Raw genomic sequence first — 26810 nt, 5'->3', positions numbered from 1 at the left:
TTTAAGGATTTTTCAGATTGTGACCTTAAGGTCAGATGAAAAATAACTAAAAATGACTCACAAAACATTAATGACTAATCACTAAAAGATCCTTACTTCGTTTTCTAAGATCAAAACTACAATTGTTCTTGAAAAAGCATTTCTTTTCCTTTTCTTTGTGATCTTCGTCACAATAAATGTACTTATTATACAATAAATGTCTTGCTTTGTGTAAACTGGATTTCTTTGTATAAAAATGTGTAAAAAGGATTCTGATGCAGGACAGGATCAAATTATCTTAAATTTCAGTTGGTGGTGAAGTGAGAAATTATGAAGTCAAATTTCTGAAATTTGGATAAACATGATGGATGCCACAGCACAGTAAATACTGACGTTGTTACTTTTATCTGTCGTCTTTTCTTTCTTTTTCCTGAAAAAAGGAACATGTGTCTAATCGGTAGTAATCAATAGTGGCTAACGATCAGAATCAGGACCGATCTCCTGGCCAATCTCGGACCTTCAGAGGCGGAGGATCTGCACCATGTCCCCGCTGCACACTGCAGCTCTGACACAAGCGCCCACTTTACTAACGGAGACGTCGCGGCTGATTACGGGTCGAGAAATGATATCGATGAACAGCTTGTTACCGCTGCTGACTTTGTCTTACAGCAGGACGGTGTTGTACTTGTGTTCCCTGCTCTGTAGCTGCCTGACTTTCCTGGTAATCCGGCAGCTGTTGCGGCAGCGGAGACCGCGCGGCTTCCCCCCGGGACCCGCAGCCCTGCCGGTGATCGGTAACATTCTGTCTCTTGCCACCGAGCCGCATGTGTACATGAAGAAGCAATGCGAAATCTACGGCCAGGTAAAATGTCACAGCTTCTGCTTTCCTGCAGAAAATTCTTTCTCTTCTTTAAACGCACTGAGATTTTCTTCTCATCCCTCGTTAAAGTGAAGCCAAAGCGCAGCGACTGTATTAGTTTTTATTTGAAAGTAAATAAATTGTTTAACAATTAAACTAAATTCATATATGACTTGCAAGCTTGCAAAAGAAAAGAGAAGAATCTGACTTTTTGTTACTTGAGATTTTAATCCAGCCTTCAGTGAAATAAAAAGTAATATATGATTATGAATATAACATTTACAATCTTGCAAACGAATTGGTTGATTAATGATTACATGTGAATTATAAAATGTAGCTGTAAAAATAAACGCTTCTTGAAAAAATCTAGAAGGTGGTTCTTCTTGTCTCACTTCTTGTCCCCATGAGCCTTGTTACAGGAATTCTTGATCATTTCTACATTCCCTAAAGGTCAGAGTACACATGAACTCCAGACACTGTGTAGGTTACGAAGTTCAGGATGTTTGATCATTTTAAGTCCAAAGCATTTTTCTTTCTTTAAATATGATTTAAAACATACAAATTTAAAACAAATACACTGGTTGAGATTATTAAAGGTAAAAATGCATGTCAACCCATATATGCATAATTTATTACAACACTCATGGAAAAAAAGACATTAGGCCAGGATATTTTAGACACTTATTTTCCTGTTACATTCAGATATTGGTTAAGGTTTAAATATGTAAGTGTGACTACAGTCAAATGTCTTGAACAATAAATGGTTAACAGCACACAGAAACTTACATTGGCAGTTGCTTCATTCTCTACATTTACCACCCTGAACCATGCTGAGTCAGCATTCTGAATTTTAAGAGCTACTTTGTGAACTGTAGACTTCACTTTGCAATGCAGCGCTCCGTCCTATAGACCTGACACATTTCCATTAGGGGAAAATAGCTGGCAAACTAAAAGTCAAAGTATTGCTGAATTAATTAAATGCTTTAACTTCATTAATTTGCAGATCTTTAGTCTTGACTTGGGAGGAATATCAACTGTCATTTTAAACGGCTATGATGTCATCAAAGAATGTCTGTATCACCAGAATGAGGTGTTTGCAGATAGGCCATCTCTACCTTTATTCCAGAAAATGACCAAAATGGGAGGTATGGTGTATTGTTTTCTTCTACCAAAAAAAAAAAAATAAATCCTCTTTCATGGCTGACAGGAACTGATCAAACAAATTACAAACTAGCAATAAATAGAGAGAAGTACAATATACATACTGCTCAAAGTTATTCAAATTGTCTTATGGTAACAAAAAAGGTCTATAATATCAATCATTGACCTTGCAGGTTCTTTGTTGAGTTGACTTCGGAGACAGATGAGTTGTGTGCGAGGTCAAAAGTACCTCAGCTGGAGTGATTGGTTATAAATGTTTGTTCTTTTTTGAATTTCCATAATTCACATTTCCACAATTCACTATTTTCTCTTGTGCCTATGATAGTTTGAGAACGAGGGCATAACCTAGCTTTGCCTTCAGAGTTTCAACATACTGAATTATTTGCCTTTAAAACAGAAATGGGCCAAGGCTGCAGTTTGACACACAGCTCCAGGAATATTCTGACACTGACTAATAGATTCGCTTTAGAGTAGGCAATTTTTCACAGAAAACTTACTTCTCATTAATTCACTTTCCAGGACTTCTCAACTGCAAATATGGTCGTGGATGGATTGAGCACCGTAAGCTGGCTGTTAACAGCTTCCGCTATTTTGGCAGTGGGCAGATGATGTTTCAGAGGATATCTGAGGAGTGCATGTTCTTTGTAGATGCCATTGACAAGCACAAGGGAAAACCTTTTAACCCAAAACACCTTGTTACCAATGCAGTCTCCAATGTTACCAACCTTGTAATATTTGGACAGCGATTCACGTATGATGACCTGGACTTCCAGCACATGATTGAAATCTTCAGTGAGAATGTGGAGCTGGCTGCTAGTGCATGGGCCTTCCTCTATAATGCCTTCCCCTGGCTTGAATACTTGCCCTTTGGGAAGCACCAGAGGCTCTTTTGCAATGCTGATAAAGTGTATACCTTTCTGCAACAGATAATCGAACGCTTTTCACAGGGGAGAGTACGGCAATTGCCAAGACATTACATCGATGCCTACTTGGATGAAATGGAACAGAGTGCTGGGGACAAAAGCATGTCCTTCTCCAAAGAGAACCTGATCTTCTCAGTAGGAGAACTTATTATTGCAGGCACAGAGACCACTACAAATACACTGCGTTGGGCCATGCTCTACCTAGCTCTCTACCCCAGTATACAAGGTAGGTTCTGTGGTCAACTTCTTTCTTAGAATTAACTGTGCAGTTTTTAAAGAATTCACAATATCTGACTTCTGTGTTCAGATAAAGTTCACAAGGAGATTGACGTAATATTAAATGGCAAGTTACCAACCCTGGAGGACAAGCAGAAGATGCCTTATGTGGAAGCAGTGTTGCATGAAATCTTGCGCTTCTGCAACATCGTTCCTCTTGGCATCTTCCGAGCGACTTCTCAGAAGGCTGTCGTGAGAGGATACACCATCCCCCAAGGGACCATGGTCATTACCAACCTGTATTCTGTGCACTTTGATGAGAAATACTGGAGCAACCCTGCTATCTTCTGCCCTGAAAGGTTTCTGGACAAAAATGGAAACTTCATAAAACAGGAGGCTTTTCTCCCTTTTTCAGTGGGTAAGTTTTTTTTGTCAACATCCAATTAAAAACATTAACATTGATCTCAGAATAAATATCAGCTTTATTCCCCAACTGTGCTCACTGGTTAGGGTTGCTCACTAACCCTAACCCTGTAGAATATTACACTTTAACAGCTGGAATATGAAATGCTGGTTGTGCTAGTCAAGAAACTGTTCTTGTGCCTAGATGTTTCAGTGAGTAGTGATCTATAGCGTCTGTCTGATAGCAGAAATGCAAACAGACAGTGTCCAGGGTGAGAGAGGTGGTTAATGATGTACAAGTCCTGTAGGTTGGACACACCAATAATCTTCAGCTGTTTAACAGTATGTTGCAGCAGATCTAAGCCCTGGTAGGTCATAAAATGAAGCTTTTATAAAACTAGCAATCTTTAAATGTAAAATTTGTCCTATCATGTTCTTTAGGTAGACGTCAATGTCTTGGTGAGCAGCTGGCCAGAATGGAGATGTTCCTTTTTTTCACCACATTGCTCCAGAGGTTTTGCCTGCAGTTTCCCAAAGGCTACATTCCAAGCATTACTCCTAAACTTGGCATGACCCTGCAGCCACAGCCTTATACAATATGTGCTATCAGGAGACAGCAATAAAACTTCATCTCTTCAACAAAGGCAGATATTCTCTCAACTTAAGGGGTCTTACTGAGAAACTTAACTCTCCAGCTCAGATTTCTAGCTCAGAATTCTGTCATGTTTGGCACAAAGCACTGACCTCTGGTACTGAATGTGCAGAAATTTCAACTGTACACAATATGGTTCCATTACGTTCATGCAGCGAGTGAGCAGTGAATGAGGCCTGGAAATTTATATGTGCAGCCCGATTCATTTGTGCATGTTGTAATGAATAAGAGCCTGAGAACTCTGTTGAAAACGTGAGTTGTGTAACTTGAACTGGCCAAAAAAAAAAACCTGTGCTGTGGTTGGAAACGTAAAGGAAGTCGTGTTATGTCAATTATTTACAGAGCACCATGTCAGTTCTGCAGCCTTTTTTTTCCTCGAAATTGAGAGCACAGTTCTCTCATTGGTGTAACAAAATGAAAGGAGAGCTGCTGCATTTCTCAGAAAGCTTTGCAAATGTCTCTCGCATGACTTTGGCAACGTCCATGTAGCAGTGCAGAACTGTCTGTTTTATCTCAGGGGAATTAAACCTGCCAGGCCGTAAGTCCACAACTGTCTCCACCGGAGGGTCTTTGGAATTAACATTGTGATCTGAACTTTGTAGGACATCAGGATTTTGTACCAAAACATCTGCATTTATTTTTATATGTACTACTGAAAAGTCAAAATACGAATAAACAGAAGATTGGTAGTATTACAATGTTGGCTTCGTTTAATGAATAACATTCTTCAAATATTTTTTTTTCTACTAGAGCTCTTTATAGCCCTGTTACATGTAGCCCTGAACTAAGGTGCAAGATTCTATCCAGCTTCCACTATATAAATAGGGAACATTGAATTAACAATGAAATATAAATATTAACAAATGATAATGTGTACCATGTGTTGCAGTTTGTCCATCCTCTAACTGCACTCATTACTCTAGGCACAATGCTTTGATGAAGCAGTTTAAGACAAGTGTACTCGGCGTAAGCTGTCATAGTGATGCTACGTAAGCTGTCATCTGGGATGATGTGGGTGATCTTGGTTTCGGGGACCCTTCTCTTAGGGACTCATCATCCACCCGCTGTCATCTTCCAGGCAGCTCTACCCCAGAGAGTGCAGGGGATTTCCTCAGTGAGCAAGTCATAAGTAAACAAAACCATTCCCAGAGAGACATCCAGCTGCCGATAACACTCAAGTATTGCAGCCAAATTCCACGACCGTAGAAAGGAGGTGAAAGATTAAAATGTTGTGCCTGTGGTGCCGGTGTCTACAACACATTTTGAACATTTAAACAAAAAAAAATGACCACAAACATTTTTCATTAAAAGGAATGACAGAGACATTAAAAATCTTTTCAAGGATGGTTTTCTTTATGGACAGATATAAATAACAGTGAGGTGGAGGGGAGTTTGTCTCTCCATAAAATGTTGAAAAAGACTGAAATGGTTACAGATCACACTGCTATCTTACTCACTACATAAAGTGTTGAATGTTACAAATGGACAAGAAGGTTGGAGGAAATCAACACTGAAGTGACAAGAAATGTTTAATGCCATTTCTGACAGGGAAAAGAAGCAGCACAGAAGACACTGGATTCCTGATGACACATGTAAAGGAAGGAAGGAAGGAAGGAAGGAAGGAAGGGGCAATATGACTATGAAAGGGGGCATTTGGCACTGCAGCTAGCTGACTCACAGCATCCAGCTTTGAGTGGTTATGCACAGAAACAAAGAGAAATCAAAACCTCAAATTATTATTATTAAAATAACACCACACCTAAACATATACACGTGTAAATAGGATTAGGGTAAAAACTCTGGAAACAGGAGGATCATTACAGATTCTTAATGTACAATGTCAGTTGTATGTAGAAAACAGACGCATTCAGTTGGTTAATTAAAAAATATATATTTTATATATATTTATATATGCAGATAGTCTTTCTGTGCAGAGATTAAACACTTGTTTGGTAGTAAAATGTGCACATTTATAGGTTAATTTTTACTTGTTTTTTCTTTTTTCTTTAAATATAGCTTGAAGTTCACTGCCTACTTGAGAACTTTCCTCTCCAAACAAAATGCAATGAGAAGAGCAGTGCGTCATTCTCCTCTTCCTGTTCTTTACTTTAGTGGAATGCCTAGAGTTCTTGCTTAGAGAAAATATATAGAGCTATTATTAATAAACCTGCCTTATGGTGAAGGATACGGAAAATTAAAAAAACAAAACTTGCAGCTTTTTTTTTAAGAGGTGAAACCCTGGATCACATCACACTGATGCCGTTGCCTGCTGGCATGTTTGACAAAGACTGCCTAAAAAAAAGTGTGTTTGCACTGTTACTTAAGAAAAGAATGTGTATGTTAAAAAAGGCCCCAAAAACACTTGCGTATTACATGCATTAACATTTTCATTACATTCTCAGACTGTTTTGAATTAAAAGAGACTTAATACTTGGAGTTTGGGGGAGCAGAAAGTTCACTGCGATCTGCAAGCTTGTATAGGACAATTTCAGCTTCTTCACACAGAACAAAACCACAAATGCCCATCTTTCCCAATATCATCTGATGTTCTGAATTAATTATATATAAAACCAGTGAGACTTAACAAAAGAATGTATAGGGATCAAATAAAAGCCTCTTGACTTTTGATTCACAAGACGATCATTCTGCATGCATCCTGAGTAACCGTGAAGAAAAGTGTGCATGTGTGGTTGTGTGTCGTGTATAAGATCAGAAAATCCTTTATTCCTTCCACAGCAGGAAATTTTGCAAAATATAGTCAGGTCCATAAATATTTGGACATCATGTACACGTACATCCTCAAAAGTAATTGAATTCTCAGAAGTTCCAGGGACACACATCTATTATTAACTTATTATTTCACGTACCAGTAACCAAAGGTCTGAAGGCCATTTGCTTTTTAGTGGAACCTGTTCTTGTATTTACTGATGATTTGTGCGCTAAATAAAGCAAAATACTTCATTCTAATATTTTTGTAAATGGTGATATCTGCTTCAAAAATGATTAGATGGACCTTCACAGAGCACAGACAATGACCTGTACGATGTACGATGGCCAAATCACCTGACCTGAATCCAACTGGGCTGAGTTTTACTTACTGGGGAAAAAAGGGAACAGTAAAGACCTGGATGATTATCAGCTAGGAAGGTAGCAAGCATCTAATGATGTCTCTGACCTCCAGACTTCAGGCAGTCATTCATAAAATGACAATATTATTGATGCGGTTATCCAATTACCTTTGGGTTAGGGTTAGACAAACATATAGGAATTTTATATAAATTTTACAACCAAATTTATATAATTCTTAAACCTTTCACCCAATTTAATAAGAGCTCTTATTTAATTTCAAATTTGTCAATACCCAAATACTTAAGGAACTGACTTTAGCTATCAATCTATCTAGATAGTCATGGATAGTAGTGTGTGTATATGTATAACCCCCACACACACAATCACTCACCTCACACACTCACACACTCACACACACACACACACACACACACACACACACACACACACACACACACACACACACACACACACACACACACAATCCATAACTTGAGGCCTGGACTCCAAAAGGCCTCTGGAGTCTGTGTATGCTGTGGTATCTAGCACCAGGATGTTAGCAACAGATCCTAAGACCTGTAAGTTGTGAGGTTGGCCTCCATGAATCAGACTTTTTTTGTCCAGCACATCCCACAGACACTCAATCAGATTGAGATCAACATTTTGTTATGTTCCTCACATCATTCCTAAACAATTTCTTCTTTCTGATCACACTGCCTCGGTCTGTTCGCCTTCCTCCCATTGTGCATATTGTTGCCATCTCTTTACCCACATGCACCTGGCCTTCCTTATGATACATGATTAAAGGTGAATGTGATTCATCAGATCCGGTCTCCTTCTTCTATCACTCCGTGGTCCAGTTCTGATGCTCACATGTCCATTGTAGAAGCTTTTGGTGTTGGACGGTGGCTCACTAACTGTTCTGTTATTGGTACTAACATTAATATAGGTACTAACCATCACATACAGAAGACACCACAAGACCTGCTGTTGTGGACATTCTCTGACCCAGTCGTCTAGGCCATGTCAGAGTCACCAAGATCCGTACACTTTCCCATTTTTCCTGCTTTCGAAACATCAACTTCAAGACCTGACTGTTCACTTGCTTCGTAGTAGATCACACACACACCTGATGGGGGCACTGTAACGCTCATGATATTCACTTCACCTGTCAGTGGTGTTAATGATAAGGGTGTGTGTGTATATATTCGTATACATACGTGTGTGTGTGTGTGTGTGTGTGTGTGTGTGTGTATACGTATGTATGAGTGATTTAAACTTTTCTTATAGAAGAAACTATTTCATCTATAAGAAATAAAAGAAATAAGATCCCTTCATCTTCTCGGTTCCATACTTAATGCTTTTAAGAGTTTACAAAAGGAACAACAAATGCCAACTTTGCATTCCTGAGGAGGAAAAAACAACAATCCATGAGCACACAAAAGTCTTTAACAAAGGAAACTAAATCTAACGGCAGGTGAGTAAAAAAAAAGCACCCTAAAATGATGCAGAAGTAAATATTCATGTTGTTTCAGTCCTAGTGGCTGAGTTCAATGATACAGTGTTTTCGTGTCACCAGCATGGTAGGAAACTGTGTGCTGAGGGTTAGAGTCCATCACCAGGACCACGTGGGGGAAACGAGGCAGCAAGAAGAAGAAAAAAACAACCCGGGTTCAGACAGGCACGTTTGATTTATGTTTCTAGAATATTCCTGACACAGAGCCTGCTTTAGCCTCAGACTCGTTTGTTTTTAACTGTTCACTTTGGTAACGAGTGCTAACTTGCAAGTCCTCTGAAATTCTGTTTTTTAAATAACTAAAAAAAAAATAATAATAATTGTAATAAGTACCTACAGGAGAGTTAAGAGCTCTGCTTTCAAGGCAGCATCACAGCCAAATAACCATGGAGAGTTTCGGTTCAGTAAATCGTGTCTTTTTTCTGATCCTCTTTCTGATCCTCCGTCATTCTCCATGGGGTGAAAGTGCATAGGATGCTCTCACAGTAGTAAGGCCTTGTTTTACAATTTTTTTTTCAACACCATGTGAACTGCATTTGCATCACAGTGATCATTTCATTACAGGAGATCTGGCAGAATCTTCTGGTGTCAGTTCGGACTGTGTGAAGGAGATCAAGAGCAATGTTTCGATTTTTCTCTCAGCCGATCGGCTTAACTCAATCCCCCTCCTGTTGCCGCTCTTCCTCTTCAGCCTCTTCCTCTATGACCTGAATATCATCTGAGGTTGTGGAGGGAGGATGTGTGTCTGCCTGCTGCTGCTCCTGCTGCTGATGAAGCCCCAGGTCACAGTTCTTTTCCTCTTCCTCAATGATCTGCTTCCATGCCATGTGGTTTTCAGTCAGGTGCTGCATAATGCTGCAGAAAAGACGCTGGCGGCTTTTCCTGGGCTCTGCAAACAGAAACCTAACTAATTAAAATTTGGTTTAGATTCTGTGTAACTGAGTGTCAGACACACAACTGGGTTTTACATGAAGTTCCAACTGAATTCTTTCAGATAAATACATGAAGTTTGACGTTGAACTTCTGTTCTAATCCCATGCTCCTACAAAGGAGGTCATAATACCTTTGTTGAGGCTAAAATTCCAAATAATACATACTTAATTGAAGCTCTTCATCAATGTCTTCATCATCAGTCTCTGTGTCTTCAGCATCCTCCTCCTCACCATCTTCATCCAGCCAGTAGCCTGGGAGGAGTCCAGCAGCATCGTATGAGTTACACAGGGGCCCAACAATGTGTGTGATAAAGGACTCCTGCAGCTTGGCCAGCTGTGGCGCAGAGCGGTCCATGAAAGGGCTGATGGGTAATCCGAGGCAAGCCTCCTCGTCTCCCTGTGAAAAAAAGAGGACAGTGACGTAACTTAAAATGACAACACTGTGCCTTTCATTTTCTAGGCACTTCTATAGTATGCAGCATAAACTGCTCATTACCTGTTCATAAAACTCATTCACGATGCCTTCTGTCCATTTCAGGTGAAGTCTGCGTTCTTTTGCTGGTCCATTAATATCTGCCAGCTTGATGCACACTTGGCAAACCAACAACCTGTCATTCTCATTAGTCCAGTCGATACCTGGACTATTCACATCTGTAACCTGTCAACAAAAACATCCGTCATTCATTAGTACATTTACATTTCTAAAAGGAGGAATCGTCTTTTCTCATAAGCATAAAAGGTTTAAAACCATTAAATTTACATCCAACAATAAACGTGTTTTTTATCACCTTCGAGTTAAACTCGGCTAAGAAATCAAAGTGCTTCTTCAGGTCTGTGGCGAGGATGGCTTCGATAACAAGAAAGCGAAATCTCTTGAACTCAACATGGTCCAGGTTGGACAGGAAATTAAACTCAGGCTGAGACAGGAAAAGGCTCCATGCAGCAGCAGCATGATGGTTTTCCAGAACTGAACGATCGTTGTACAGCACGGCCTGCAGATCACAGGAGAGAAATCATACGGAAAGATAAATCAGTGGGTTTGGGGGAACTAAAAATCAGTCACCAAATCCCTGGTAAAGCTGCAGTATGATTTTGAATCGTTACAGTGGTTTAAATATATACATGAAAGAAAACAATAAAATGGCACAGACCTGAGGGGCGTTTGTAGCTACAAGAAAGGCATTTGTGCGACCTGGGTGATCATAGTCGTGCATAGCAGCTGCTACATAGAGTGCCATGAGCTCGAGAGCAGGGACGTTCCAGGCCAAGCAACCATAATTATTGTCAGAGATGGAGGAGCTTTTGGACAAAGCATAAGAAACCCGGCCAGGAGAGATGCCACTGTCCGAGTCTGTGATGAGTAGAAAAAGGAAAAAAAAAACTCAGAGCCTTAAATACAGGAAATATGTATATGAAAATGAGCAAAACGTTATAAACCAAATTAAAGCAATAATAATAATAAAAAAAGATGCCTTTCATTAACACCAAACTGCAGTGTCCTTGTACAAGGTCAGAGGAATACTTAATTATATCCACTAAAATGCATGCATAGATAGATAGATAGATAGATAGATAGATAGATAGATAGATAGATAGATAGATAGATAGATAGATAGATAGATAGATAGATAGATAGAAAGAAAAGAAAACTGTCATCCTCACCTACATAATTTTTTTGTTCACTCGCATGATTAGGAAAGCTGGGCTCAGCATTGTGTGCATGCTGCACATTTTTGCTGCCAGACAGTGAAGTCACTGAGTTTTCACAAACTCAACACCTCTTCCTTTTAAAGCATGAGCCCCTTTTGACTACAGCAAACCGAATGACTCAGACTGCACTCCATTTGAGAAATTAAAACGGTCATCAGCGGCCTTAAAATAAGTTTTGAACATGCTGAGCCAGCATCGGCGGTAGACCTCAATCACAGCACGGACGCTTATGAGAGCTGCAGGTCTGAGCGGTCTGATTTACTCACGCTGGGTCAAAGTGATAACATTAGCACAGTAACAACAGTACAGGAGTGGTTTATGAATAAAAAGTTAAACATGCAAAAAAAAAAATAAACAAGCTATCGCTGCTGCCTGTTGGTACAGTGATGAGGTGTCTGTTTAATGGAGATTACATCAGAGTGTGTTTTCCAAACCAAATCTTATCCATATCGTTGTCCAGCATATTTGAAAGTAGGAGCAGTGTATTTGGAGAAGTTGGAGATTAATGATAAATAGCTGGCCAACTTTAGGCCTCATCATAGCACAGAGACAGCGCTGGTTAAAGTGGTAAATGTCCTGTTACTGGTCTCAGATCAGGGTTGTGTCTCTTTACTGGTGTTACTGGATCTTAGTGCAGCTTTTGATACCATTGACCATGTTATTTTACTTGATAGGCATTAACATGTTGTTGGTGTTAAGCGACAGCTCTCCTGGATCAGGTCTTATGTGACAGAATGATATCAGTTTGTAGATCTAAATGGTGACCTCTAAACAAACTAAGGTAATGTTCGGTGTTCCACAAGGTTCTGTTTTAGGCCCATTGCTTTTCTCCCTATGTATATTGCACCAAGGGGCCATATACATGATGACACACAGCTGTATGTTTCAGCTCAGTCAGATGTGAGACACCACATTAATAAGACTGAAGATAGTGTGAAGGACATCAGACAGTGGACACTTACTAACGTCCTCCTGTTTAACTCGGACACACAGAAGATCTTGTACCAGGACCACAGACAGGCAGAAGTAAGCTTTCTGATTACAGAGTAACTCTGGATGGTCTTTCTATTACATCATGTGCAGCAGTAAAAGACCTTGGTGTGATTACCAGCTAGAGTCCTAACTAGAACCAGAACATATGAACACATCACCTCTATCTTATCCTCACTGCATTGGCTTACAGTCAAGTTTCACATTGATTATAAAATAATAATAATATTATTCTATAAAGCACTTAATGGTCTCACACCACAGTACCAGAGTGATTTTTTTTTATGATCCTTCATGCCTACTTTGATCAAAAGGTGCAGGCTATTTGGTAGTACCTCAAGTACAAAAGTCTCCAGCAGGGGGCAGAGCTTTATCTCACAGACTGTTGTAAGACACTGGCATGTATGGGATGGAATTACAGGAAGCTTCCTACAACCTAATACTGGTTCTCAGCAAATAAATAATAATAAATATAAAGATAAACCAACACCAATTATTAACATATTCGTCAGAAGACAGATGGAAATAGATAATACAAAGAAAAGGAAAAATAGGGAAAGAAAAGAGAAACGTACGGTAAATAACCAAAGGAACATTGATGTAAAAATACAAAAGGTTGAAGAGTTGAAAGATTTGAATATGAGTGTTTAGAAGAAGACAGCGAGGGATCAGACGCTGTACCTAGACAGCTGGAAGAAGATTCCAGAAGAAAAGAAGATTATAATGCATTGTTTTATTATGTTTTATTTTCAGACATTCAAGAGAATTCTGAATTACTTTTCTTTTTCTTATAATCATGTATTCTCCTGTAATACAGCTGATTAGATTAATATTGCTTATTTTGACTGTAAACTTAGATGAAAGCTGTTTCTTGTAGTGAAAGCTTATGAAGCCGACTGTGTATTCGCTCTGAGAAATCTGACGCAAAGTGTTTTATAGCTTGCTGTCAACTTCTACGGCGAGAGAAAGCTTCAGTCATATACAGTATAATCACAGCCTGACAGCTGCAGGATGTTAACTGCAACCATATGACTATATATAGAAGTGTTCATCTTGAGAATAGAGGAAAGACATTAGTAGCACACAGAGTCGCCGGCGAGATGTGTTTGGGGGACGAGGTGTGTTTGGGGGATGAGGTGTGTTTGGGGGACGAGGTGTGTTTGGGGGATGAGATGTTGGCCATCGAGAAGGCACAAAGGGAACCAAACCCAACAGCCAAATCCAACTGGCACCAGTAATGATACAGAATGTATAAAAGCTCGTCTTGAATCACATTGTGTGTGCATTCTAGTGTAGACGGCTTTAGTGCGTGTGATACTCTGTGTGTAGAACTAACACAACTTTACACTTGGAGAGAGTTTCTTGGTTTGTTATAATCTTTGCATCTTAATAACTTTTACTTATATATAACTTTTACTTCTAATACTGTTTGATTATTTGAAGGTGATTTTATTTGTAATTTTCTTTTTATTTTACATATATTACACACATTGATCTGTATTACATTACTTTTAATAAAAACAAGGCCTCCCATTGTGAGGATCCTGAAAAGACAAAAAGGTCTAAGTCTGACTCCTTCATCTAAAGATTCACACAATAGATTAAAAGGTAGAACTTGAAGAGGATCCTTTGTTAGAGGACCGAGAGGACTTCGAAGGACACCTGCGTTCAAGGTAAGACCAACTCTGATAGATGATCTTGTGTTTTCATACGAACCCGTGCAAACTACAACACATCCCTTAGTGGGAGAGCGGAAGGGTTTCCTACGCAATCCGAATACACGTCTCACTTAGGGACACGTACGTCATTATAAATTACATCAAGATCCTCCACAGTTATGGAACAGACTTCCAATTAGTGTTCGGGTCTCAGACACAGTCTCAGTGTTTAAGTCCAGGCTAAATACACATTGTTTAGTTTAGACTTTTATGAATAGCTTTTCTTAGGTAAAGGAGCAGATCTGAAGACCTACTTATTCAGGAAACACTTCAACTAGCACTTCTTTCCTTATCCTTTGTATTTAAAAAATAAATAAATAAGTAAAACCCTTTGACACTTTTTCATTGTAACTTTGAACAAAAGTTTTAAACTCATGGTATCTTAAGTCTGTAACCCAGTGAGCAGCATTAATGTATTCAGTGTTAGAGATTTAAGCTCTTATGTACGTCGCTCTGGATAAGGGGTCTGTCACATGCTGTAAATGTAAATGTAAATCTGGAGGGTTCATGGTCACAGAGTGTTTGGTGAACTGGGATGTCTGGATGCTGTCTCCTTACCACCATCACAAGTCACTCAGGTTTGCAGACTGTCGAGTGATGGGACGTTTTACAATAACATCTAAAAAAAATCTAAAGCAGCACAGGTATCTCACTGACTGGGTACCTGTGTCACTTCCTGTCACATGTTCATTATGGATCTGCTGGAAGCCTGGGATGGGTCTGGTGGTGAGGTACCAAACAGCATGAAGGACGTCTGTGGCATGGACACGATTATGATCTGCAAAAGAAATAGATTTACAAACCAAGATATTAGAGATGTTCAAATGCCGTCCATTATACGTCTTTGTCTTGAACTCTAGTTTAATGAAGGTTCTGCTAAAGCAGATTCTCCCTCACGTGCCATTTTAAAGTTTAATTTACTTTTGATGATGCTAATTTAACTCTCACAGGGTATGTCGCGATAGCCGTTCTCCAGAGCACAGAAGTACGTCATGAACTCCCGCACGGGGATTCTGAAGATTTCAAACAGACCCGTGTCCTGGAACAAAGTGTAGGCCACCTGAGAGATATCCGAACAAACAAAACTTCATTAAGACACACAACAAGCATTCAGTGAGGCGTCAAGTCCCTAATGATCAGCATCTATCAGACAGAGCTGTAAAGGATCATCAGCACTGCAACACACAAACATAATGCAAGATGCCAATCACATCTTGTTGTAAATTAACACTAAATGATCTAAATACAACTTTATTGAGTTACTCTTGTTTATTAAGGCTAATTATGATTAGACCAGAAAACCTAAAAGAAAAAACAAAAGAAAAAGGAAAAATCTAACAAACATTTGATTGCATAGATGCATATTTATAATCAGGGTCTCGTTTATAAAAAAATCATTAATAAGCAAAGAAATGCTTATTTCTATGACACCAAACTGAAATGATCTTAAAAAGGTACAAATGTGAACATGTCTCAAATATTCTTCAACAGTGGCTCAACCTTATTAACTGCATCGATAATAAAGTAGTCGTGATGATTTGAGGTAACTTTTAATGTCCCATGTGTATTGTTTTTCATAATCAACAGTAGATTCATCTTTACTTCACCAGGGAACGTGTATGTTATTGTAGCCTTAATGCTGCACTCAGATGTCATCTGTCACTAAGCAGGTCATCAGTTTACTGCTGCTTGCCTTGGCTTCAATGATAATGTCTTTGCTATTGAGATATTGCTACAGAATCTATACAAAAATCAGCCATTTGAGCACGAACTAAATCGAGATGTTCAAAAAACTTTCTGCTAAAACATACATTCTGGAGGCTTGTCAGATTGTACCAGATTATATGCTCTTCAACATTTCTGCTGCCTGCTTGTGACTCAGGCTTCATTATTATTTGGGAAGCAGAACCCATGACCTGCTGGTTCATTCTGTTGCTTCACAGCATGAGATTGTCATTTAGGTTTATTACCTTTATTTTTGTTTTTTAATTCTTCTTAAAATATCTGAGGAACACAAACTGTAACAACGTCTTGTAATGTTCCTGAAACAAGTGGCTGTAAACAGGTCTGTGCTGAGCGTCTGTCAGTCAGGTTACAGACAAGTCCAAAGGACTTCACAAGACAATTTATTAGCGTTCAGAAATGCACACAGCGCAGATCGACTGCAGCGTCACTCTTTTGAAGGACACAAAATATGATGGAAATGTGTAATGTAAATGATAAATACGTGTTTAACTATAAGTATTAACAAATAAGTCTAAATTAAAATAATCAACAATAGTCTAGAGATTGTTTCTTTACTAACACAGCTGAGGATTTGTCCCGTCTTCCCTCCTGTTCTATCCATCAGGTCAAAGATCTGAAAGTTCCAGTTACTGAGCTTCTCCAACAGAGCTTCCTGGTCCTCTAGGAGGGGCTCTAACTTCAACTCCTAGGACGTGTCAAAGGAGAAATGGATCAAAAAGAGATTTTTGTTTTTTAAAACATTTTGAAATAGTTTCAAACCTCATTTCATTATGAATCTTCGCTTTAGATAACAAACTAAACTTCATCTTAGTGCCAACACTGGGAACTAGACTACAATGTTCAGCCACTGGACAGTTTAGAGACTTCACATCAGAAAACAAGGCAACAATGTTAACTCATGGAAAACTACAAATGCCTGTTGTACCTCAGGATGAGAAGGACTCTCCTGCACACCCAGACTCTGCTCTTCCTCCTCCTCTTCCTCATGCTGAGCTCGTTCTTTAGCTTTTGCAGTCAGTCCTGCTTCCTCTCCATGAGCATTTACTTCCCCCTGCTCCTCCCTGATCAGTCCATCACTGCTGCATTCTGTCTCCTCAGCTGAGGGAAAAAAAACATGTTGGACTCGTGTGTGGTGACATTTTGATTTTTCTACTTTACAATAAAGTAATAAACATATGCAGATAAAATGTTCAAGGTCTGAAATAACTCAATTTAGGTGTTCAATCTGATGTAAAATGGAGTGTGAGGAGGGTGTGTGTGTGTTGTGTTTGTGAGGAGTGTGTGTGTGTTGTGTTTGTGAGGAGTGTGTGTGTTGTGTTTGTGAGTAGTGTGTGTGTGTTGTGTTTGTGAGGAGTGTGTGTGTGTTGTGTTTGTGAGGAGTGTGTGTGTGTTGTGTTTGTGAGGAGTGTGCGTGTTTGTGAATAGTGTATGTGTTGTGTTGGTGAGGAGTGTGTGTGTGTGTGTGTGTGTGTGTGTGTGTGTGTGTGTGTTGGTGAGGAGTGTGTGTGTGTGTGTGTGTGTCGTGTTTGTGAGGAGTGTGTATGTGTCGTGTTTGTGAGGTGTGTTTGTGAGGTGTGTGTGTGTGTGTGGTGTTTGTGAGGAGTGTGTGTGTGTTTGTGAGGAGTGTGTGTGTGTGTGTGGTGTTTGTGAGGAGTGTGTGTGGTGTTTGTGAGGAGTGTGTGTGGTGTTTGTGAGGAGTGTGTGTGGTGTTTGTGAGGAGTGTGTGTGGTGTTTGTGAGGAGTGTGTGTTGGATGAAGACCAAACCTGATTGTCTTCTTTGCACATCAGGCCCGGAGGTCATGTGACCATCAGCAACCTCAGCATTAGAGCTGCTCTTCAGAATTTGCCGCCCACAACTGTCACACAGACACACACACAAATACACACACAGACACACACACAAATACACACACAGACACACACACATTAATGATTCATGTTTGAACAGAAATTGTCATCTAAAATGTGTTTCAGGACTTTGACATGAGAAACATCACATTAAACACATTAAACATCGCTAACAACGCTAACAGCGCTAACATCGCTAACAGCGCTAACACCACATGCTAAAGAGCAGAAGGGTTTTTTTCCATTCGATGTGAAACTGAAGCTTTTGTTTGGAATCATAACGTGTTTGTCCACAAACAGCTTGCAGTGTCTCTTCAACACTTCTGGAATGTTTCAGGTTTTTTGTCTTGCAGGTCCAGCTTTAAGGTCTGTAACAGTTTGTGAAATTCTATCCAACCGAATCAGAGAAATCATTTTCATGTGCAAACTTAAAAAGTGTAATTTTGTGCATTATTTAAAATATTTTGAGACAGAAGCCATTTTAAAACGGACATAAATTTAGCTAGCGCACACTTCCACTTTTCTCAGGCAATATATTTAATTGTTCATCAAAGGTAGCAGGAAAGGCAGAAAAAATACTGGACAATACTGGACAACAATGGACAACACTGGACAATACTGGACAACACTGGACAACACTGGACAATACTGGACAACACTGGACAACACTGGACAATACTGGACAATACTGAACAATACTGGACAACACTGGACAACACTGGACAACACTGGACAATACTGGACAATACTGGACAACACTGGACAACACTGGACAATACTGGACAATACTGAACAACACTGGACAATACTGGACAACACTGGACAACACTGGACAAACTGAACAACACTGGACAGACAAATAACATAATTGAGATATTCAAGACAGTAATATTTTTGCATGTTGTTGCTGACGCTTCTAGAGACTTTCCTGCGTTCCACTAGAATAAGAAGCTAAAATCCTTCTGACTTTAATGACTTGCAACTGTTAATAACGCAGCATGTGAAATGGATTCCCACACTGTGACATCACAGCCTCTACATAAGGCAGGAATAAGTGGGTTATTACCTGGTGCAGAGTGAGCTGAGTGAAAACCCTGGGGCTTTGTGCAGGTTCACGCTGGGCTTGGTGAGGAAATCAGCCGTGTCTGGAAACTCCACCGGAGAACGAGTGATCAGTGACGAGCTCGTACATGAAGGAGGACTGTGACTTGGCGAACTGAGCGGACTCAGACTCGGAGACGCACCTGTCCATGACAAATACGCATTATGAATGTCTGAAGTCCAGTGGTAAGGACACACATGTTTATTAGATGGTTTACAGACAGCAGGTTTCTGAGCTTTAGTGGTTTAACGTTTACAGACTGACTTTATGGCTCATAATAAAAATTATAAAGCACTTAAAATGACTTAAAATGGAAAATGCAGGCATTTAATAGAGCATTCAGGCTGCTTCATTTTTTCACATTTTATTATATTGCACTTATTGCTAAGATGCTTTATGAATGCGTTTCACATCAATTTACACAAAATTATTAATGTTAAGTTAACCTGTGGCAAATTTGGTAATGTATATATAATGTATATATAATGTGTATATAATATATATATATATATATATATATATATATATATATATATATATATATATATATATATATATATATATATAATGTATATGTAATGCGTATATAAGGTCTAATAGCTGAAATGAATAGCAGAGCAAAAACCAAGTCATCAGAATCAGCTTTATTTGCCAAGTGTGAGCAGATACACAAGGAATCTGTTGTGGTTTTTAAGGTTCTTTTGGTACACACACACACACACACACACACACACACACACACACACACACACACACACACACACACACCTGCCAACCTTAAAAAAAAATTTTGAGTAGCAACTTACTGCATCGACACGGCGCGAGGTCAGGCACATTTGCTGGTCAGTGTTGATTAAGTTCACAAGCTCACACATCACAACTTTTTACTACATTTTTCCTTTATAAATACTGGCAAATAAAGTAAAACTTGATCTGTGCGTAAAACTTAAACCTGAGACACAACACGGGTCAAGAACTTCTGAGGGGTTTATACTCGCTTCTGTTTAGATTTGCTTCCCTCTCTGTCAGTATCCTCATCTGACATCATGTGTATTACTAACTGCAAGGCACACACAACACACACACACACACACACACACACACACACACACACACACACACACACACACACACACACACACACACATCATGATCATTCTCTTGTTTTTCACAATAAGCTTCCACGCGCATTTGCATGAAAACACTTTGTACATTATTAATCTGTTTTAAGGCACAAATGGCATGTAAGAAGATTTTACAGTACTGATGTACAGAATGTACAATAACAATACTTGGCTGCTACTGAAATAAAGAGTATAACGTTATGTGCATGATCACTTGTGTATAATATCTGCATACTATTTTAACAACTCTTTGTATTGCCATAAATTAGATCTAATGAACTAAACAGTAACTTCATATCTGACATCACACACGTGTGTTAATGTTCTCAGTAATAATGCAGGACTCTAGACTTCACTGTGGTTTTGACTGGCTGATCATATAATAACACCTCCCTCATCACTTCTACTTTTCACAAAACAATCTGATGTCCATCAGATGTGATCTACAGGAGCCGGTAACAACCGTTAAAGTACGACGGCGATGCGTTTACAGACATGACTTACGTTTCCTATATAAATACTGGCAAATAAAGTAAAACTTGATCTGTGTGTAAAAGTTAAACTTGAGGCACAACACCGGACACTTGGGCACGTGCCCCAGTAAAGGAGTCTAACGACGCCTGTGGTTCAGCAGGATTATTAACATGGATGAAATTCACAATTCTGGACATTTACCTTTGAAACGTTAAGTCATCACTTGTAAAAAACAGTCACTGTAAGAAGAACTGAAGACGGACAGAGACAGATGGAAACCACATCCGTTTTGACGGCTCTCCGCTTGTAGTGTTGAAGAGTTTTAAACTGGCGCTCTGATTGGTCGAGTTATTATTGTCCCAGGTTGCTGCCCAATGCGGTTACACACATAGGCACATTGCCTGGTGCACTAATGCACAGATAGTTGGACTCAAAGCCATCAATGTTTCTTTACAATGTGTATTTTGAAGTGACAAATCGTAGCAGCGTACTGTGATGTCTGAATGTGTATCTGCTACACAAAATGTGTAAAGGTTGGCAGGTCTGCACACACACACACACACACACACACACACACACACACACACACACACACACACACACACACACACACACACACTGTACACACATCTGGCATGAGAACAGTAAACATTTTAAATAGTAGGAATTTACATATTTACACAGTACATGAGAAAGAGGCAGTAATTAATACAGAACACAGGTAACATTCCCTGTATTAGCTGTTTAAGCCAGATATGGCATTGGGGTGGGGTGTGGGTGGGAGGGGTGTGGGACTGTTTTTTTCTTCAATCTAGCGTTGTATAAGTCCAGAAGTTTGGGCAGGTGAACACCAACGATCCTCTCTGCTGTCCTAACAGTCTGCTTCTGCTTCTAAAATCTGATTTGCTGGCTGACAAAAAAAACCTAAGCGTTATAGAAGAGAACAGAAGCGACTCAATAACAGCCGAGTAAAACTGGGTCATCTTTGCTTGGGGCAGGTTGGACTTTTTCAGATGATAAAGGAAGTACAACCTCCGCTGGGCCTTTTTCACAATGGAGTCAATGTGAACGTCCCACTTCAGGTGCTGGGAGATGGGATTCCCAGGAAACTTGAATGACTCCACTGCAGCCACAATGCTGTTCTCCTGATGTCTACGATCATCTCCACAGTTTTGAGCATGTTTAGCTCCAGGTTGTTGTGACTGCACCAGATTTCCATCTGCTCCACCTCTTGCCTGTATGCAGATCGTCTCAGTCCTGGATGAAACCGATGTCTGTATTGTCATCTGCAATTTTCAGGAGCTTTACAGTTTGGTGTTTAGAGATGAAATCGTTTGTGTAGAGAGAAAAGCAGAGGGAAGTGAACGCAGCCCTGAGGATCTCCAGTGCTGATGGTGTGGGTTTTCCCAGACTCTCTTGCTGCTGTCTGTCACAAAGATGGTGATCCACTGACAGATGGAGGTGGGTTACAGACTGCTGTGTCAGTTAATTACGGAGGGAACCTGGAATGATGGTGTTGAAGGTGGAGCTGAAGTCCACAAACATGATCCTTGTGTAAGTCCCTGGTTTATCCAGACGTTGGAGGATGCAGTGCAGCCCCATGTTGACTGCATCATCCACGGACCTGTTTGCTCCGTAGGCAAACTGCAGGGGGTGCAGCAAGGGTCCAGTGATGTCCTTCAAATAGGCCAACGCCGGCCTCTTAAATGACTTCACGACCACAGACGTTAAAGCAACAGGTCTGTAGTCATTTAGTCCAGTGATTTTTGAAGCAGGAAGGGACTTTGCACAGCTCCAGTAATCTGTTGAAGATCAAAGTAAAAATGGATGATAGCTGGACAGTGCAGGCTGGAGATGCACCATCTGGGCCTTTGGCTTTCCTTATCTTCTGTTTGCTGACTTTGTGTACATCATCTACACAGATCTTGTGTTGATGGCCATGTTGTAAGATAGTCAGATAGGGTGTGAGGTGTCAGACCAGGCTTTTGTTTTTCGAACCTAGAAGTCAATCAGGTCTTCAGCCATTTGGCCTCAACTGGTGATGGCTTTCAGGCCTTTCCACACTGATGTAGAGTCATTATACTTGAAAGCTGTTTTTTTTCTTCAGCTTTTCAGAGTACGTTTTCTTTGCATCTCCCTATTTAGTGTGTATTTGGCCTGTTTGTACACGGCTTTGCCCCCAATTCTGTAGGCATCCTCTTTGGCCTGACAAAGCTGTTTGAGTGTTTCTGCCGACGCTCTGCTTCATTTGTCCATCTCTTTACAGATCTTAAGCAGATGCAAGTTTCTGCTTGTAGATGATGAACAGTGATCAGACGGTCCAAGAGCTGCACGGGGAAAAGAGTGATTAAACAGCTTACAGTTCATTCATTCATCTTCTACCGCTTATCTGAACCTCTCGGGTCACGGGGAGCCTGTGCCTATCTCAGGCGTCATCGGGCATCGAGGCAGGATACACCCTGGACGGAGTGCCAACCCATCACAGCAGCTTACAGTTAATAAAGAAAAATTCTAAATTTGGGCAGTACAACGTTTTTAAAACTGCCACGTCTGTACACCAGCCTTCACTGAAATAAAAAGATAATCCACCGCCTCGTTTCCCAGAAAACTCTGTGATATGATCCACACTGAACAGCAGAAATCCTGTTAGATGTAGCGTCCTGTTCAGCCAGGTGTCCGTAAAGCAGCAGAGTTGAACAAGTCCTAATTTGTGTGGGTGAGTTGTAGTTTGTCTGATTTATTTGCAAGGGAGTGGAGATTTGTGCTTGGGAGCATTCGCGTTTCATGAGCTCGCTTCCCTCACTTACATCACCTGCAGAGCTTGTATAGGATCAAATATCAGCAAAAGGTAGTTTGTTGTGCTATTTCTGATGTCTGGGAGTTCGTTTTTTGTAAAGCTGATATGAAAAGGTTCCTAAAGACAGGACAAACATTTGCAACACCAACTTGGAAGTCATGAAGTAAAAGGAGCTGCCTGCGGATCTCATAGAAAGGTCATGGAGGCAGTTTAGAATAACCAGGACTCTTCATAGGGCCAAAATGAGCAATTGGTGAGAAGGGCACTCTGGTTGAGCTCCAGAGATCATGTGTGGAGAAACATGCAATTCTAAATGAATTTTAATATCCTAGCCAACGATCAGACTTTAATCTAATCAAACATCTCTGGAAGAACCTGAAAATGGCTGTCCACCGATGGTCTCCATCCAATCTGAGCTAGACAGGAGAAAAGAAATAAATAATCCCCAAATCCAGGTGTGCAATGCTTAGCTTCATACCCAAAACACTTGTGGATCTAAGTGCTGCCAAAGAGGCTTCAACTAAGTACTGAATTAAGAATTTGAACACTCTGGTCAATGTGAAGCACATTTAAAGGTGCGGTCTCCGTTGTTTGAAAGCCAATGTTGACATATAAAATCACCAAAACAAACACGCCCCTAACCCAAACGGGTCCCACCCTGTATCGATAGCTCCGCCCACACATACATACATAACCCAGGCGACTAACAGAAAGAAACGTGTCTTTATCATAGCTGAAGGGAAGAACAATACGATTGTAGATAAACAAACAAGCAAAAATGCCACACAAGCATAATGATGTAAAGGACAAAGGCATATATTAGTTCTGTGTAACAAAGCAAAACCAACGTTACTCACCTATCGAGAAGGAAAAAAGCGCCTCGGCGTCTTAAGTAAAGTCGGCCACATATTCACAGGTCGGAGTTTCCCGAGTCAATAACTCCTGAGCTAAACGTTTGTTTTGTTTATTTTGTCGTCCCGACTCAGTTTTCTGAAGCATTTCTCAAAAATCGGAGACCGCACCTTTGAAGGCAATTTTCTCAGGAAAATATGCAAAGGCACCAGCACATTGTCAAAGATTCAAAAGAGTCTTGTGCCTTTTGGAACACGGAAAACTGACCTGGTCTTCTGGGAATGGTGTGACCATAGGAGAGCGTGACGGAGGAAGATCTCTGCTTCGGGATGGTCAGCAGGTTGCTGTTTGGCCCATTAGAGAATGATCCCTGACTGTTACAGATAGTTTAATGTTAGAGATCGAGTCATTATCCAATATGGAATACCAGATGAATACAGAGCAGATTTTTAAGCATAATGCAAATAAAAGGATGAAAAACAAAACAAACAACAACAAGAAGAAGCCTAGACGTTTTACTTATTTTTAAATGCCTGTGCGACAGTGCCACCTTGTGGTCTAGTAATACAATACCATAATGACTAAAACAGGCCACAGTTCTCCAGTGTCTTGAGACTATAAAATGATGTAAAAATAAAATAAAATGTAAAAGACTTTGTGAGCTGTGTGGTGTTCCGTTCCTCAGTAGTGTGGGAACAGTGTTAATCAGGATCAGACGATACAAGGACTTTAGCTCTCTGGTGAGACGTGGAGGACTCTGACCTGCCAGCACTGAGCTCAGTGTGAGATCTTTTTCCATTACTGCGCTCCCAGCGAGGGGACGAGTGCGTCTCCACAGGAGAGAGCGTTGAACACGCAGAGCTCCGCCTCAGCTGAGGAGTCGGCAGACTGTTTCTACTACTTAGGCCCTGAGAAAGGACAGAGGAAGAGACAGAAAGTTGCCCTTAAATCACCTGTAAAAACGAGAAATGGCAAAAAAAAATCTTTTTTTTTTTTTATCTTTTTGTTGTAAATCAGTAAAACGTCACATTTACGTCTGAGGTGCACAAAACATCACACCAGATTTTACTAACATTTATAACTAGCTTGTTAATACATTTTTGATTAATCTGAATCTAGGTTTGAAAAAAAAACATGAATTCACTGATCGTTTATTATTAACATGATTTAGCAAATTGAAGTAAAATAAAATATTCTACATTGTCAAAAGTTTGTGCACCCCTAGCCATCACATCCACGTGTGCTTCTTAAACGTCTCAATAGAGATTTATTATCTTATGATTGCTGTTACAATAAGCTCCACCATTCTGTGAAGACTTTCCACTAGAAAATAGGGATTTGTGTTCAATCAGCTACAAGAGTGTTGGTGAAATCAGACACTGATGTTGGGATATTAAGGAGCCTCTAGTTTGTCTAAAAGGTGATCAGTGGGATTGAGTCAGAGTCAGGGATCAGTGCAGGACACTCGAGTCCTTCACCTCCACACCATATCTTCATGGAGCTGCTTTATTCAGGGTGACATTGTCATAATGGAGCAGAGTTCTGACTCTTCCATCAGTTTGGGGAAGAACCACATCAGGTTGTTCCTGGCAGTGCTGCTGATCCCGTTATTCTCAAGAAAAGTCTATTGGCATTAAAATAATTACAATATTAGTCTTATATTGTGACGTTTCCCGGTAGCATATCAGGGACTACTTACTTTCACAGGCTTTCTTTCAGCTCTGTCACTTGGATCCTCTGCCTCAGCACAGGGGTAGAACCCAGGGAAAGGTGTGAACGGATTTGGACGTGGACGGCAGGAGCCTGAGACACTGCTGAGCAAACTGCTGACACTGCGTAATGATGACACAACATTTGGAGACAGAGACGAGTCCTGCATCAGGTCTGAGATCAGATTCCTCACATCACTAATCACTGAGAGATCTGCTCCACACACTGAACCCTGTAAAACACACACACACACACACACACACACACACACACACACACACACACACACACACACACACTATACATTATAATTAATGCTAACTTAAATATTTATTATCGATTCTTTTTGATCTTCAACCTTTAAGAAAAGAGCAGAATAGATCTCAAAAAAGTGTAGTGTTCATTCATAATAATAGAAAAACTACATCACACAATTCCAGCCCAAATAAAAGATTAAAACAAAAATGGAACCTGAATACTGGAGATTATCGACTTGAAGTAAATTTAAATGCTAAATAAAACAGCAAAATTGTTGGAGAAAAAAAGATAATAATAAAATAAATAATGATGAAGCTAATAATGTTATTGTTTAAATCCCCTTCAAGAGACTGACTGATTTTCACTGATTTCTTCTTCAAAATGATCTCCTGCATACTGGATCCCTGACCCATGTGTTTCTTTAAACAGATATTACCAGTAGCTTTACAACACATTCTAAAGATAATTCATTCTTCCCTTAGCACTGGTTATGTGCCGAAATATTTTAAGCTTACAGTTATCAGAGCTCTGATTAAAAAACCTGACCTCAACTCAACCCAGCTGTCCAACTGTAGACCAACATCAAACCTCCCCTTTATCTCCAAGATCCTACAGAAGGTTGTAGCTCAGCAGTTATGTTCAGACCTACATAGGAATAATATACATGTAATGTCTCAGTCAGGATTTAGTCCTCATCACAGCACAGAGACAGCGCTGGTTAAAGTGGTAAATGTCCTGTTACTGGTCTCAGATCAGGGTTGTGTCTCTTTA

The 26810-nt window shown here is 40.0% G+C and overlaps 2 protein-coding genes across 4 annotated transcripts in view; one reads left to right on the top strand and one right to left on the bottom strand.

The window, feature by feature from the left end:
- The first annotated feature begins 582 nt into the window (after window positions 1-582).
- Window positions 583-4890, top strand: LOC113662954 (vitamin D 25-hydroxylase). Its single transcript, XM_027178147.2, has 5 exons — window positions 583-841; window positions 1842-1983; window positions 2519-3148; window positions 3230-3556; window positions 3982-4890. The coding sequence occupies exons 1-5, from the start codon at window positions 602-604 to the stop codon at window positions 4161-4163; spliced, it is 1521 nt and encodes a 506-aa protein (XP_027033948.2). The 5' UTR covers window positions 583-601; the 3' UTR covers window positions 4164-4890.
- Window positions 4891-5524: 634 nt separating this feature from the next.
- Window positions 5525-26810, bottom strand: part of pde3b (phosphodiesterase 3B) — a 46677-nt gene continuing 25391 nt past the window's right edge. Inside the window, exons 3-17 of one of the 3 annotated variants that reach the window (XM_047805334.1) lie at window positions 25771-26013; window positions 24834-24979; window positions 24339-24445; window positions 23595-23630; window positions 18789-18966; window positions 17639-17730; window positions 16799-16971; window positions 16433-16558; window positions 15076-15187; window positions 14792-14905; window positions 10861-11060; window positions 10498-10701; window positions 10206-10367; window positions 9875-10106; window positions 5525-9666 (exon numbers count right to left, since the gene is read on the bottom strand). In XM_047805334.1, coding sequence (XP_047661290.1) covers window positions 9434-9666; window positions 9875-10106; window positions 10206-10367; window positions 10498-10701; window positions 10861-11060; window positions 14792-14905; window positions 15076-15187; window positions 16433-16558; window positions 16799-16971; window positions 17639-17730; window positions 18789-18966; window positions 23595-23630; window positions 24339-24445; window positions 24834-24979; window positions 25771-26013 — 2358 coding nt within the window. In that variant the 3' untranslated portion in view covers window positions 5525-9433. Of the gene's footprint in view, window positions 9681-9874; window positions 10107-10205; window positions 10368-10497; window positions 10702-10860; window positions 11061-14791; window positions 14906-15075; window positions 15188-16432; window positions 16559-16798; window positions 16972-17638; window positions 17731-18788; window positions 18967-23594; window positions 23631-24338; window positions 24446-24833; window positions 24980-25770; window positions 26014-26810 lie in introns of all 3 variants that reach the window. The other 2 variants (XM_047805336.1, XM_027178145.2) reach the window with 2 other exon arrangements.

The sequence above is a fragment of the Tachysurus fulvidraco genome, chromosome 2, assembly GCF_022655615.1.
Source record: "Tachysurus fulvidraco isolate hzauxx_2018 chromosome 2, HZAU_PFXX_2.0, whole genome shotgun sequence".
In the NCBI taxonomy this organism is placed as follows: domain Eukaryota; kingdom Metazoa; phylum Chordata; class Actinopteri; order Siluriformes; family Bagridae; genus Tachysurus; species Tachysurus fulvidraco.
The sequence above is the reverse complement of the archived record's forward strand: the minus strand, read 5'-3'. Positions and strand labels throughout refer to the sequence as shown.